Source organism: Mus musculus, chromosome 19, assembly GCF_000001635.26.
Source record: "Mus musculus strain C57BL/6J chromosome 19, GRCm38.p6 C57BL/6J".
NCBI classification, from domain to species: Eukaryota; Metazoa; Chordata; class Mammalia; order Rodentia; family Muridae; genus Mus; species Mus musculus.
The window spans coordinates 45,745,184-45,760,078 of NC_000085.6; the positions used below are offsets into that span (position 1 = coordinate 45,745,184).

Genomic DNA, 14,895 nt, shown 5'->3' on the forward strand with positions numbered 1-14,895 from the left:
GTTTTACTCCTACATTTGAACTCTGCTTCCCACTTCTGAGAGACAGAATTCTTTTACATGTGAAAACTCCTATGGATTCAGAAGAGCTTCACCTAGCTCTTCAGGATCCTTCTGGTCTCCCCAAAATGTCCTGTCTTTGGGAGGGGGGCGAGGATAGATGTGCCTCCCCCACAGTGGGCACCCAGAGCAGGCGGTGACTGACAGATGCAAATGTGCCATCGGGCTCCCGCAGGCCGCTCTCCCTCCCTCCCTGGCTAGCCTGCCTCCCGGCCAGCTCCCTCCTTCCTTTATCTTATCAAAGCCCCGTAATTACAATTGCTATTTTGTTTCCTCGAATCTGCAATCAGAGCTCCCTCGCCTAGATGAGGGAGCGCCTGTCATCCTGATCTCTGAGTGACAGCCTGGCCACCTTTCCCTGCCGCCCCCACACTCCGCAAACACAAACACACACATGCACACACTCCCTCCTGCAAACACAAACACACACTCTTTGCCAACACAAACGGCTCTCTCTGCAAACACGCGGTCGCCGGGACCCAAACTCGCCCCTCAGATTCACACCCAGGCCACCATGCCTGCAGGTCACAGCCTTGCGCGCCTCCAGTGCCCAGCGTTCAAAGTGACACAGACTCTGTCAGGATGGTTCAAATGCAAATCTCTGCAACTGCGTTAGCCGCTTCTAACCAAGACAGAAAGCTGCCGTCCTGTCCTTCGTGTCTGTCCCCATACCCCATATCGGGTAGCTTTTCTTTCAGCATTGTCCAGACACCATCATATGCCTACATCGCACAAGTTCTCTGAGGCCAGATAATTGGCAGCACTCCTGTTGTGTGCCGAGAGTGCAGAAAAGGGCTATCCCGAAAAGGTGTGATCTGGAAAGAAGGAAAAAACAATTCCCAGGTCTGTCTGCACGGCGCCGCAAGGGGCCGGGGAAAACTCCTGAACTAGAAGGCAAATGTGGATTGGGCTCCCACTGCGGGCAGGGCTGTGCTCGACGTCCACCCGCCAGGAAAACAGGCCAGAAATACAATGGGCGATCAGTGGAGTCACAGGGGGTACACTGATGGTGGGGGAGTATGAGCGTGGGCTAGGCGAGTGAGTTTGGAAGGTTTCCGGAGATGGCCGCACTTAACGCACGCACGTGAGAAAGAGTTGGCGGCAGGAGCCGAAAGGAGGCAGGAAAAGTGAGTGCCCCCAACTAACTCCTCTCCTCTAGCATGGGCGCTTCGTGTGAACGAAAACACATTTGCACTCAAAACTTAAGTGACTTATTCCCTCCTATCCTGCCTTAAATTTAGCTATCATTGAACCCACATAGAGCTGTACGACCACGAGCAGTTTTAAACACGCCCACCAGAGGGCGCTAGTTCCACCTTCCCCTCCCATTCGATCCTCTGCTAATGGCTCCTAGCCAGGGCCGTGGTGGAAACACCTGGAGGTAAGGTCCGGGACTCTAGAAAAGGCACCCGCGACCCTGACCCCTGAAACACAGACAGGCATCTTTCACTTGAGAAAAAGGGAGTCTGAAAACTTACCCCTAATTCCTCGCATAGATGGGGGAACACTTGTACAGTCAGGAGGAACCCCTACCCCATGAAGCCCAAGCGGGATACCAGTTCCTGATTTTCTTGTCTCCTGTGCTACCACACCTGGGTTAGGTACCGCTTTCTCTACTGTAGGGGACACTCTTGAAGTTAATGGCCTGAACTCAAACCAGCCCCCTACTTGTTGGTCAGCTGGTGTGAATTGGCCTGAATCTCAGGCCCTGTTCTCTGTCAGTCTTCAGCTTGTCTGGGGAAGTAACCTTTTGTTTGTTTGTAGGACACTGATCCCCACCCATCCCAACCCATCAACACTGCTGAACTGCTGACCCCGGGGGTGCACAGTCCTCACACAAGCAACCCCTTTTTCTCTTCCTGGCATAACAGTAGGCAGGCCCAAGAACCACCTCGGTCTAGGGATAAGACAGTATGGCAGAGTGCTGGGGGCAGGGGGGGTAACCCCTCAGCCGAGGTTGATTCCCAGGGGCTCTTTCTGCCCCCATATGCCAGGCCACCCGGATTCTGGTTTCCCTGTCACCCAATCTGGCCAGTTCCCTCCATCTGGCCCTGGGAATCAGGTTTCTAAGGGCCCTGAACCTACCTCGAAAGACCAAAGGAGCAGAGACTGGTCCCCACCCCTCACAGGCCCTCTCCCTGGGCCTAGCCCCTCATGGGGCTCGAGATGCATTCCTCAGGTTTCTTAAGTCCACTTATCTGTCCCCCTGCCCATCAGCCTGAGTGCTGACAGAGGCCCAGACCCCTTGTTTGGAAGCTGATAACCTCCTGTGACGGCCCTCCCCCACTTGCAGGAACATGGAACAGGCTGGAATGAGAGGTCCCCTCTGCAAGCAAGGCCGAGGAACTTAGGCCTGCTTTGGGCCCAAAGCCCTGGGGAATCGGATCCCACATCTCACCAACTCAAGAGCTAGGTCAACCTTTGTGCGGCCACAGTGCCACCTGGTGGTCCCTGGGGAAATGTCATCTCAGCATTGAAAAAGCCACACAAGGATTGCAAAACAACCAACCGTACACCACTTTATTTAGATATTTATCAAAAAAAGTACAAAGTGTTAAAAATGTGTTCTGAACTTCATGTTCTTTTGTTTTTTGTTTTTTGTTTTTTTTTTTGCAGTGCTGGGGACTGAATCTGGGTTAGGTGGGTCAGAAGAGGTGTTCAAAGGTTGTCCCACCCCAATAGAAAAGGGAAGCCTCAGGAACCACAGTCCATCCCTCCCTCCCACCCCCTATTCTCTTCATCGAGAAAACCATTCTTGAACTTGTCCAGGAACATACGGAGCATGGCACCTGTAGCAAGCAGTTACCTGATCTGAGAAAAGCAAGAATGAAGTCAGAGTCTTCCTCCTCACCTGCTGCCCCTAAACTTCCCAGATCCTTCGGGAATCCCACCAACCGACCCCACCCTCCACCCACACACTCACCAGGGGGCTAAGGCCTGCCCCTGTGCTTCTTGGCAGGAAGGATGCCACACAGCTTAATTTCATCTTCTTCGCTCTCATCATCACTTTCTTCTTCAGAAAGGTCGTTGTTTATACAAACTGGTGGATACACAAGGATAGAGCCACTCATTCAGCTGCTAGGCTGACAGGGAACCTCATCTCCCAGAGTCCCCAAGTCTAGATGGAAAAGAGCCCACCCACCTCGCTGGAGTTGGACCCCTGGGGCAGGCAGGGTACAGCAAGTTCCCAGGCCTGAAGGAGGCAGTGGGAGGCACAGAATACTGGAACCATAGCCTGAGATGCAGGACACACTAGGAGATGAGACTGGGGTAAGTCGGGAGTGGAGAGGGCCCACTCTTCTCACCGATCTGATGCCGGCCAGTGATCCGAACTGGGCCAGAACCGGACTTCAGGCGGAAGGTGACAGGTGGTTGGAGTTGGAAATCATCCACACTGAGCTGGAAGACAAGAATGACGGGCTGAGCCGTGCTGGCCCACCCACTTGGAGATCAATACCGAAGTTCTCAGTCCCACCAGACTCCGAGAGGAATGAACGGCTCCAACTCACCATGGGCTGGCAAGACAACCTGAGGTTGGCCACAGGAACTGCAATCTCCTGATTGTCGTGATCCCGGGCCACAACTTCCACCACATTACACTCGTCCGTGGCCCCCTCGGTAAGGCACAGCTGAAAGGCAGGCAGAACCTCAGCGTCTCAAGTGAGGGAGGGCTGACACCAAAGCCAAGGCGTCTTACCCCAAAATCGGCCTAGTCCCAGTGGCACCGGATGCGGGGACCAGAGGGTGGAGGAGAGGGGCGACAGGCGGAGTGTCGGCTAGCCCCCCGCATCTCCAACTCCCTCTGCGGCCCCTTACCATGTTCAACGCCAGCACGTGCTCCGTGTCATCCTCCTCCTCAACCTTGAAAGTGAAGGAGCGGGTGTGGCCGGAGAGCTCACAACCTGCAAGAGCCAGCGAGTGTCGCCTGGGTACACGCGTGGAGGGGACAGCGCGCGAGGACGCTCCACAAACTCCGCTGTCCCCTCCACCCGGCCATGTGCCGCGGCGGCGGGGGGGGAACCGGCCGCTTGCTCGCCCAGAACACGTGGACGGGCATCCCACTCGGGAAGAACCGGTTAGGGCGAGCGAGCGAGGAGCCCTCGGCCCACAGCTGCGCCCGGCCACAGCGGCGCCCGGCCGCCTTCCTCGGCCACGCCTCACCCGCCCCGTACCACTCTGCCACTCCCGCGTTCAATACCGAAGAAGAAACTGTCCATTGTGACCGGGGCCGGGACCCTCAGGCCCCCGACGCCCCCAGCTCGGGCTCGGCTCTCTTGGTTCAAGAACGCTAAAGCAGCCGCCGCGCCGGCCGCCATGCTGAAACGGCCGTGAGCGCCCCGCCCCCCGCCTCAGCCAGTTCCGGTCCCGCCCATTAAAGGAGCCGCGCTCGCCACACGAAGCAGGGAGGAGCAGTCGTCGCCTCTTCCACGAGGACAGGTAACAAGGCCCCAGAAGAAATCTCCACGAGGGCTTAAAGTTAGCGTCCACTCACTGAAGCCCCTTCTTCCAACCCGGGGATATATACATACAGATGTTAGTGTAAACCTTTCGTATCTCCTTTTTCAGTAAACTTGGGGTACGGAGCAGCCATTTTTACTCACACCCCCCCCCCCCCCCCCCCCCCCCCCGCTTCCTGATCATGCTGGAGGCTTGACAGCCAAGACCTAAACTCAGATGTGGAGATCAACTACTGTTCATAGTACAGCCTCCTCTTTAGGCGACCCACCCCCCCCCTCCACCACCAAAATTCCTTTATCTAAGGAAATGAAGCCATGTTCCAGTGAGGAACTCTGTGACACCCCCCCCAACTTCACACAAATTTTACCTGTAGTAAACAGAGCAACTTACTTAAAAACAAAAACAAATGTACTTTTCTGAGAAAAATCTTTGCTGTGGAAGGCAGGAGGGCAGGGCTGTCTTCAATCCAGCCTACACTGAAATAGCTTCGGATACCTAAGGGATCAAGAGATGTGAGGGAAAAAAAGGGAGAACCCAGAGAAAAAGCAGCACAGCACACATTCACTTCAAGTTTTATTGTGCCTCTTGCATGGTCTGCAGATAGGTTTACAGTTCGTTTTCTATAGGAACTGAGCTGTGATCTAAACAATGAAATGTTATTCCAACATTAATAAATATTCATAACCATGGAAGATGGCAGAGCACTTTATCCTACAGCAATGACAGTAGAGACCTGGACATGTTTTCACTTATGTCCAGAAGATCATCCCATGTGATTATTGAAAGCCAACATTAAACAAAAAGCAACTTGTTCAATTCCTGATTCCGTATGAAACTCTGAAACGCTCTGAATAAAACCTTGTAATTCTCACTGAGGCATGAGATGGATTCAGAACGCTAAGGAACATTAAACGGTCTTAATATCTAGTAACAATTTTGCCCCTCACCCCAGCCTTCAAAACCAACCTTGACTTAGGTTTCACAGCACATCCTATCGCAAAGGTTCGCACCCTAAGGAGGCGGCACATTTCAGCACACTCTTGGGCCTCTGGTTCTTGGGCCTCCCTGGGTCCACTCTATATAGTGCTAAAAGACTACCTCACAAGCTCACACTGGAGTTCTAGAAAGGAAAATGTTTCAAGCTCCCTCTTCTCTCTCCCCCCTCAGCTCAAAGTTCAAAAGCTATGTAGAACTGGAGGAAAGCAAGGTAACAAAAGACTGTTGAAAATCTATGACGTTACTAGATAGCTAGCCATGATTAAAGAATAATAATCCTGCAGACACTATGTGCCAGCTTCATGCTCAAAACCCTTAAATTCACCAAATCTAAATTAAAATAACATGAAGTTTTCAGAATCTCTGATTAAAAGAAAAAGTATACATATTGTTAACATATACTTATTCTTTCTTTTAAAAATTAGATACAAACATGCAAGAATTAAGGACTGATTCGATTAAACCAGTAGTTAACAGGTCTTTGCGATTAAATGACAACTGTTCAAGGACAAAGGAGACCACTGGTCAGTCCCCTTACCCTTACTTAACAATGTCAGAACATTTCACATGCGGATCTGCTATTAAGGTTAATTCCCAGGAGTTACTGCACTTCCCAACATATCTGAGTCATAAGAAGTTAGGTGCTCATACCCTAAATAGTCATGGCCTAACCCTATGTGGGAGGCACTTCAAAAATAAAAACTATTAGGAAGAAAAGGACAGATGTAAAGGAAATCTACCATTCACTGATTTACATAATTCAAAGTGCCATCCTAAACCAACACCTTTCATTTTCAAAGGAAAAAAAAACCCCATAATATATAAAACAGTAAACAAAGAACAGTCGGGTTACAGCTAATCTATATACAGAGATTTACAAGTTTGTCAATTTAGGCCTTGGCCACAAACAAATGCACATTTGTCCCTAACAAAGCTCAATGGCCTGAACCAACAGTTACAGGAGACAGTTGCCCAGAACTTTACAAAAAGCAGAAAAATTGCCCAAATTGAAACTCACTAAATTTCTCATTCCAGCCATGTCTCCAAAGAACAGAGACATTTCATCCAGCACACCAAGGAGAGTAAAGAGAGTGAACTTCGTTGCTCTTAGGTGAGAAATGCAACCACACTGGATGCAGAAAATAGTGCTGACTCCATTTATTTAAGAATCTCTCCCTAGAGAGCCCCACGTAAGAGGCCCTGACCCTAACACAAGACCCAAAGAGGAGCACACCACAAGCTGCACGGGGTATGCAGCAATACTATCTTCTCCCAACCAGTGAGCATCTGAGAAGGTGATGGGTGCGCTTTACAGTCATCTTTGTTTCCAAGTCAACTGGCTGATCTGCTGCCGCTCCAGCTCCAGACACTGAACTGTGTGAAGACCTCAACCACCAACCACAAGGCGGAGTTAAGGGACTTTTGGACAGTTCACAGTACCAACAAGTGTCACAGGCTTCGACCAAGTATAACCACATCCTTTGGAAATCCTTCCATTTTTGCAATTTCAAAACAGCCTAACTTGCTGTAAAATTCCAGAATCCTTTTATCATCTGGTCTTACTTCACAGAAAGCCCCCCGGGAGCCTAGAAATAAAACAAATGTTTTAAATGTAAGTAAGTGTATCATATAGATTTGAACCGTGTTTAATACAGGTAACAGCTTTATCTATTCCTAAATTTCATATTATAACTTTTATTAACGGGGTACATAATGGGGAACTCTGAGCTATATTCGCAGACTGACAACTTTTTAAAGTCTTTTTTGTTTTTGCTTTTGAGAAAGGGTCTCACTCTATAGTCCTGGCTGGCCTAGAACTCACTAAATCAGGTTGACTTTGATTTAAAAAATACCTAACTTTAAAAATATATTTAAGATTTATTTTATATATATGAGTACAGTGTAGCTGTCCTCAGACACACCACAAGAGGGCATCAGACCCCATTACAGATGGTTGTGAGCCACCATGTAGTTGCTGGGAACTGAACTCAGATCCTCTGGAAGAGCAGCGCTCGTAACCGCTGGGCCATCTCTGCAGCCCTTGCATTACAATTCTTAATACTTAGCCAACAATGAGTGAGTAAAATTCTTCCCATGAAAGAAAAGTCTTAGTGGGTAGTGGCAGCTCTGCATGCCCCCTTAGTCCCAGTGCTCAGGAGGCAGAGGCAGGTGCAACTTTTGAGTTCCAGAATACCCAGGGCTACACAGAGAAACTGTCTTGAAAACAAAACAAAAACAAAAAAACAAGCCAAAAGAAAAAAGAACGATGGGAGGGGAAAAAAGGCTGGTCTAAAAGGCAGGAACAATCTGGGATTGGGCAGGCAGTGCTTTGTGCATCTAAGTGTTTTACCCTGAGCTACAAAACTAGAACTCTTGCCAGGCGTGGTAGCGCACGCCTTTAATCCCAGCACTCGGGAGGCAGAGGCAGGCAGATTTCTGAGTTCGAGGCCAGCCTGGTCTACAAAGTGAGTTCCAGGACAGCCAGGGCTATACAGAGAAACCCTGTCTCGAAAAAACAAAAACAAAAAAAGAACTCTGAAAATGGCTGACAAACTACTCGCGTTTCTACCAGCTAAAGGCCAATAAACTCTGTTGAGTTAGATTCTCACCATGTAGCTTGGGCTAGGCCTGTTATAACCCTTTTACCTCAGATTCTCACACTCTGAGATTATGTGTACTACAATGTTCAGTCTTAAAATGTGTTCTTACATTTTTTTAAAGGGCTGCCTAAAAAAATATATTCAAGAAATACCTGTGGTACTTAGAGCCTAAAACATCATCTTGCCCTATATAGATAGATTTCACCCCCACAGTATTAATGGTGAAACAAGGAATTTCTGAAGACTCCATTTAAGTAATACAACAGAAGTTGCACAAAGTTTCATTATGTTAATTTAATCTTCAACCACTTATGGGCTTCTGAACAAACCAAACTATCTCATGTTTCTCATTCAAGTGAAGTTCAAAATTAGTGTTCATATTATAAAAGAGCAGCATTTTTTCAAGGATCAATGCACACTGAACTCTTTACGCCAGTTAATTCAAAGTAAATAAGTAACAAGCCAGACACGGTAGGTGCAGACCCGATCCACTTAAGTGGACAAGGCAGGAAGATAGCTTGAGCCCAAGAACCTGAGGGTAATCTGGGCAATAGAGATGCCACACCACACTCCACACACACCCCAACACACACACCCATCCCTACATCCTATAAAGGGAGGGAGGGGGAAGTAACTTAAACAAAACAAACAAAAAAACCGACAGAGCCACAGCATATATGGAGGCAAGGCCAAGCCTGTGGCACTGGTTCCTCTGGAGACCGAGCTCAGGCCAGGAGTGAGCGTCAAATAGCAACAACTCTGTCCATTCAGCTCCCATCCTCCATGTCAACGTGAACCCGGGATCCAATTCAGGTCATCAGGCTTGCCTCTGAGAAGCAAGGGCCCACCCAATAACCTTCTTCTCTTACGCAGTGTCACTGTCATCCTCGTCCCCAGCTGGCCTGTCACACGCATACTAGTGCTGTAACACTTGAGTCAGGATTGAGAGTGACCAGACTCAATTCTATTTCATTTTCAATCCCAAGGCCGGTCGGTAGCACAGGTAATCTTAGCACTCAGGAAGCTCTAACAGAAGACTATGCCAGACTGAGTGAACACATACAAGACCTTGTTGCATGCAAAAGGCCAAAACTAAATTAAACGCTTTAAAAGGTATGGGGCTGGTGGGATGGGTCAGTGAGTAAATGAACCAGCTACTAAGCCTGCCGACCCGAGTCTGATCCCCAAGACCGACATGTAAAAGCAATCAATCCCCTCACGTCCTGCACATTTGCACACCCATATACATACATGCGCACACACATAATAATAAAGTCTAGCCAAATGATACGGCCCCACAACTTGTGCTCACCATTGGCCTTCAGTGAAGACAGGAGGCAAGCCATCATGCTTTTGGCAACACTCGGGTCAGTCACTTTTTTATGAATATCCATTTTTATCAGAGAAGGGAAGTTGGCAAGGAAAGTTTCTGGCAACACCTCCTGCTCTTCATGGAAACTCAACATTATTTTCTGCAAAAGAAATATTAGAAGCTTTTATACTTAGAAATTTCTTTCATGCATCAGTATTGTAGAACTCAGGAAAAGCAAAGCAATATTTAGCAACTTTTCCAGTTTTGAGAATGAGTTAGCTTACAATTCTACAAGGTGTTACTTATGGCCAGGTATGGTGGTGCATCACCTTTAACCCCACTAATCAGGAGTCGGAGGCAGACAGAGCTCTCTTGAATTCAAGGCTAGCCTCGTATACACAGTGAATTCCAGATCACCTACAGATAAACAGTAAAACCCTAGCTACAAAAAATGAAAGAACACACAGACATAGACAAACAACCCCCCAAACACACCAAGTTACCAACCAATAAGGGGTCGATGCCAGCAGTTATCAACACTTACTGCACAGTTATGAGGCCTGTACTTCAGGACCCCAGCACCTACAGGGAAGATGCCACACGCCTCTAACCCTGCTTTGGAGAGGCTAGATACAGGGCTGCTGAGGCTTGCTGGCTTCCAACTATCTAAAAGACTGTGAACTTTAGGTTCAACCTTGCCTCAGAATATGCAGAGTGACAGAGGATACTCTCTGAATGCACAGTTCAGGCCTCCACGTATGCAGAGAGTTATACATGTGTACACTCATACAGACACATACAAATATAAATTACTTTTAAAAATGGCTTGTTTAACCCGTAATGGTTCTTCATGCCTGCATCCCCCAGATTCCTGTAGGTTTAAAGACAGCCTGGTCGGCCATCATATGTTCCATGAATGCTGGGTTACTCAGGGAGATTCCATCTCAGAAGACAAGAAAGCCAATCTAAAGGCAGCAACAGAACACGTGCTTGCATGTGTGAAGCTGTAGATTCCATCCTCAGCAATATACAGACTTGAAAATAAAAATCTAAGAGCCAGGATGAGGATATACACCTGTAATCCCAGCACCTAGGAGGCAGAGGCATGTGACTCTCTGTGAGCACAATGCCAGTTACTCCCAGGACAGGCAGCACTACATAGTGAGACCCTGTCTTGAAAAATCCAGAATGAAAAAACAAACTTAAAAAAAAAGAAAGAAAATCTGAGTCAGTTGTCCAGAGGACAGGGAGCTCCTGAGGGCGTAAGGGTCAGGGTCAGCCAGGGCAAGACAACATAATAAACCCATTTCCAAGAAAAGAGACAAATATTCATGGTGTACTCTGAACTAGGCACTAGAATGAAGAATGTTAGTAGGAAAGCTGGTGGATAGTTTAGAATTTGGTTATTGACAATGCACCAGCAGCAGTTTCTTAAGCTTGAGAAACGTTGGAAATGAACAAGGGACGGATTGGAACTCTATACTGAAACTTTACATAGAAATCAAAAAATTACATTATTAAAGTAACTCTTTTTTATTATTTATTTATTTATTTATTTATTTAATGCATGCGAATGCACTGTTGCTGTCTTCAGACACACCAGAAGAGGGCATCTAATCCCATTACAGATGGTTGTGAGCCACCATGTGGTTGCTGGGAATTGAACTCAGGAACTCTGGAAGAGCAGTCAGTGCTCTTAACCACTGAGCCATCTCTCCAGCCCCTAAAGTAACTCTTAACAGAGTCTGTGTACTGTATCTGCCAAAGTGTGATTACAGTAACCACAGAATGAAAGAATCATGGTTTTCCTTCAAGACTTGGATCTTTTTAACTAAGCTTTAAGTTAAAGTAAGAAAAAAAGAAGCACTGTTGGTCAGCGACACCACACTTGCCTAATGTGTGCAAGGACCTGAATGTAACCCAAAGCACAGCAAAAGCCAGCAGCTGTGGGATGATGTGATGGACGGTCTCACTGGAGCTGCACGGCTTTCCGAGCTAAAGCTCAAGATGAGGTGGACCTCCATCCCTACGCCTGGCTGCCTGGACAGACATGCACCAAGGTCGGACCTGGAGGCGGCCAAGCTCTTCTCCCAGCCCATCAAGAAATCTGATTACTCACTTTTTTCCTGAGTGCATCCCTTAAGGATGAGGTTTTTTTTTTTTTTTTTTTCCTTTTGCTTATTTCTGCCAGTGCAAAAGCAGACTTAGGCTGCCAGAGCAGATTCCGTGTCATTCCTGGGGGTTCGCTACATTTGTCCTGAAGCTGATCTCCCCAAAGGTGGCAGCTGCTGCTGTCCAAAAGGCCATGGTCATGCTTCTCATTTGTCCTTTGGAGAAAGAAGCTACAAGGGGAACAAGACTGGCGAGCCCAGATTGTCCCATGCATGATGCCACATCATTTCTGCTCCTGTGTTCTAGAAACTACCAACATCTAGGAGATGAGTACTGCACTTCAACTGGGGTCTGGATTGATGCCCAGGGCAACTCTGCCAAGGCTTACCCCCAACCTACACAAAGCTAGTCTCCCCATCAAGAAGACCATCTTTTCAAAAGCCATATTAGAATCTCCACTCAAAAGATTCAAGATTCCAGCTGTGGCCATCAAACAGGATTTTTATAAAAACCAAACGAAACTTAAGACAATTAGCTGCCAAGTGGTAGGTCTCGCCTATCACTTGCCATAGGTAGAGGGAGGAGGATCAGGGGCTCATGGAAAGCCTGGACTACACGTGACTCTGTCTCAAAAACTGTAATTCAGAGCAAAGACAGCTCAGCAGTTAAAAGCTCTTGCTGTTTTTCAGAGGGTCATGAGGATCCACATCATAGCTCACAGCCATGTGATTCCAGTTCTAGATCTGATGGCCAAAGGGAATACCAGGTACACACTTGGTATACAGGCATACACACAAACAAAACACTTGTACAGACAAACTGTTAAAAAATTGAAACAAAACAAATAAGCACCAATATTGTAACTGAGTGCATCACATGAAATTAAACAAGTTAGTAAAATAAAGTTAAGTAAAGTTAAGTTAAGTTAGTAAAAATAAATAAAGAGAAAACAAAGCACTGCAGGCTGGGTGTGGCAGCCACGCCCTTCCTCTCAGGGCTCAGGAGAGCTTTTCTTTAAAAAAAAAAAAAAAAGACACTTTCCCTGGTCAATCTGGCTGGCCTGAAACTTGCTACGCAGGCCAGACTGGCCTCAAACCTGCTTCTGCCTCCTGAATGCTGGATAAAAGGAATGTACCATCACACTTGGTGATTTTTAAATTATCATAATTCTAAACCAGTGAGTTACCTCAGCCTCTGAGAGCTCTTTGTCACCATTTGGCTTGGTATACTTCTCTTGCATGAAGGGAATCCAGGAAATTTTACACTTTTTAATGAAGGGGGTCACATCTACTGTGCCTAAGGCATAACCACAAATGCCATCTTCATCTTCTAGGACGAAGCAGTAATCCAGGCTGAGGGAGAGCAGTCCTCCTACTAACCTGCTCAGAAGGAAGGAAGCCGGAATGAGCATGTCAACTACTAACAGAGTTCACAACCAGTGACACTAGGGCCACTGCACCTAGCTTATGAACCCAACCTTTGGAATATCAGGAAATGAAAATAGACCTAACATCCGTTTTCAGACTTAGGATTAAATTGGAATTAAACACTCCCTCCAGTCAACACCTCCCCTAACCCAAACCTTGCTCGAAGAAGTGTCTACTGCCCAAGCCAGGTAGCTCTCACGTACTTGTCTCCAATAAGGTCAGGTTGACTTTGAAAAGGGAAACCCACTCCATCATCATACATTTCTCTGCAAATCTTGTACACGGAAGCCTGAAAATATAATCTAGTTAGGCAACACACCAAGAAAAATGTCAAAAAGAATGAATATAAGCAGCTATGTGTGGTGTACATAGGAAGCTGAGGCAGGAGGATTGCAGGTTAAATCCAAGTTGCTTAGTAGGCTACATGTTGAGTTTGAGACAGCTTTGGATCACAAACTTGACTGTCTCAGAAAGAGAATTACAAGTTTAGAGGAAAAAACTGTGGCCTATCAGAAAAACTACCTCAGTGGGGGTGAAGGTAGACTCATCTCCATATTAATAACAGTTAGGTACATAACTCAGTGGCACCTAACATGTACAAGGTCTACCCCTGCACTAACGGTTATTTATTGGGTCACAACTGTAAAACCAGTCAGAAACAGTTGGGCATTCATTAATCAAGACAGAGACCTTTATAACTTGTATTGCTTTAAAACTACGCACACATGTCCCAGTGTGGGGTATGAACATGTAATTCAGGCTCTGTAAGGCACTTGATCCCCAGGGCGCTAGTTATAGGAAGTTGTAAGCTGCCTGAAGAGACGGGGCTGGGACTGAACGGATAGGGCTCTTCACCACTGAACCCTCTCTCCAGCTTAGGAGATGAATCTGTAAATTGTGGATTTAAAAGCCAGTGAACTTTAAGAGTCTCTTAACCGGGCTGGTGAGATGGCTCAGTGGGTAAGAGCACCCGACTGCTCTTCCGAAGGTCCAGAGTTCAAATCCCAGCAACCACATGGTGGCTCACAACCATCTGTAACAAGATCTGACTCCCTCTTCTGGAGTGTCTGAAGACAGCTACAGTGTACTTACATATAATAAATAAATAAATCTTTAAAAAATATATTTAAAAAAAAAAAAAAAAAAAAAAAAAAAAGAGTCTCTTAACCTTTCTTTTTTGAGCAAAGAGTCTCACCACACAGCCCAAACTTGCCTAGACGAGATCCTGTAATTTCAGACTCAAGTTCTGGGATAAACCCACAAGGACCTGCCAATCTTTCACTTTTTGAAACAACAGTTCCACAATGCTTTAAACATGTTACTGTCTTTAAAGCGACTTCCTTTCTTTCTTTAAATAGCTGATGGTTTTGAGTTGCCGTGTGGGTGCTGGGAACTCAACCCAGGTCAGCCCTCTTTAGCCACTGAGCCATCTCTACAGCCCCTACTGGGCTTTTTAAAAACAGGGTTTCACATCTTAGGTCAGGTTGTCTTAGAACTCACTAAGGCCCAAGATGGCCTTGAACTTGTACCAATTCTGCCTCAACATCTTAAATGCAGGATTACAACCCTGTGCCACTAAAACCCAGCTGTCACTTGACTTTTTAAATGAATACTTCTCTGCCTCCCCAAATAACCCAGGGCACTCAGTGTATACGCTATCAAGAACGCAATCAGTGAGTAGGTGCTATCACCAGTCCTCACTTCAGTTCTCTGAAGATTTTAAATCTTACTTCTGTATGTGTACCATCTATGTGGAGGCGCCCATAGACCAGAAGGCAGCCCTGGGTACCCTGAACCAGGGTACAGGCAGCTGTGAGTTGCCATGGGTGCTAGGAATGGGCTCCGTTTCTCTGCAAGAGCAGTAAGTGTGCATAGATACCGAGCCAGCTCTCTAGTCCAAGCTTTTTATCTTATTTTTTAAAAAATTTAATGT

General features: G+C 46.9%; 2 protein-coding genes across 3 annotated transcripts in view; both read right to left on the reverse strand.

Moving 5' to 3' along the window:
• Positions 1–2,550: 2,550 nt before the first annotated feature.
• Positions 2,551–4,382, reverse strand: Npm3 (nucleoplasmin 3). Its single transcript, NM_008723.2, has 6 exons — positions 4,256–4,382; positions 3,874–3,959; positions 3,567–3,686; positions 3,363–3,456; positions 2,981–3,097; positions 2,551–2,868 (listed from the first exon to the last, which is right to left on the reverse strand). Exons 1-5 carry the CDS (start codon positions 4,371–4,373, stop codon positions 2,988–2,990), a joined length of 528 nt encoding a protein of 175 aa, NP_032749.1. The 5' UTR covers positions 4,374–4,382; the 3' UTR covers positions 2,551–2,868; positions 2,981–2,987.
• Positions 4,383–5,071: 689 nt separating this feature from the next.
• Oga (O-GlcNAcase) overlaps positions 5,072–14,895 on the reverse strand; it is a 33,390-nt gene continuing 23,566 nt past the window's right edge. For both annotated transcript variants that reach the window (NR_151594.1, NM_023799.4), the window contains 4 exons: positions 13,166–13,251; positions 12,722–12,914; positions 9,424–9,583; positions 5,072–7,097 (listed from right to left, as the gene is read on the reverse strand). Coding sequence is in view for 1 of the 2 variants with exons in the window: in NM_023799.4 (NP_076288.1) it covers positions 6,961–7,097; positions 9,424–9,583; positions 12,722–12,914; positions 13,166–13,251 (576 nt within the window). In the remaining variant the exon portion in view is untranslated. The remainder of the gene's footprint in view (positions 7,098–9,423; positions 9,584–12,721; positions 12,915–13,165; positions 13,252–14,895) is intronic.

What these genes read in the sequence shown, in the direction of transcription:
- Npm3 (NM_008723.2), bottom strand. Translation starts at nt 4,373, where the DNA reads ATGGCGGCCGGCGCGGCGGCTGCTTTAGCGTTCTTGAACCAAGAGAGC. An exon ending in AATGGACAGTTTCTTCTTCG is followed by an intron (nt 3,960 to 4,255) that starts GTATTGAACGCG and finishes TGGCTCTTGCAG; the next exon opens with GTTGTGAGCTCTCCGGCCAC. An exon ending in GGTTGTCTTGCCAGCCCATG is followed by an intron (nt 3,457 to 3,566) that starts GTGAGTTGGAGC and finishes CTTGTCTTCCAG; the next exon opens with CTCAGTGTGGATGATTTCCA.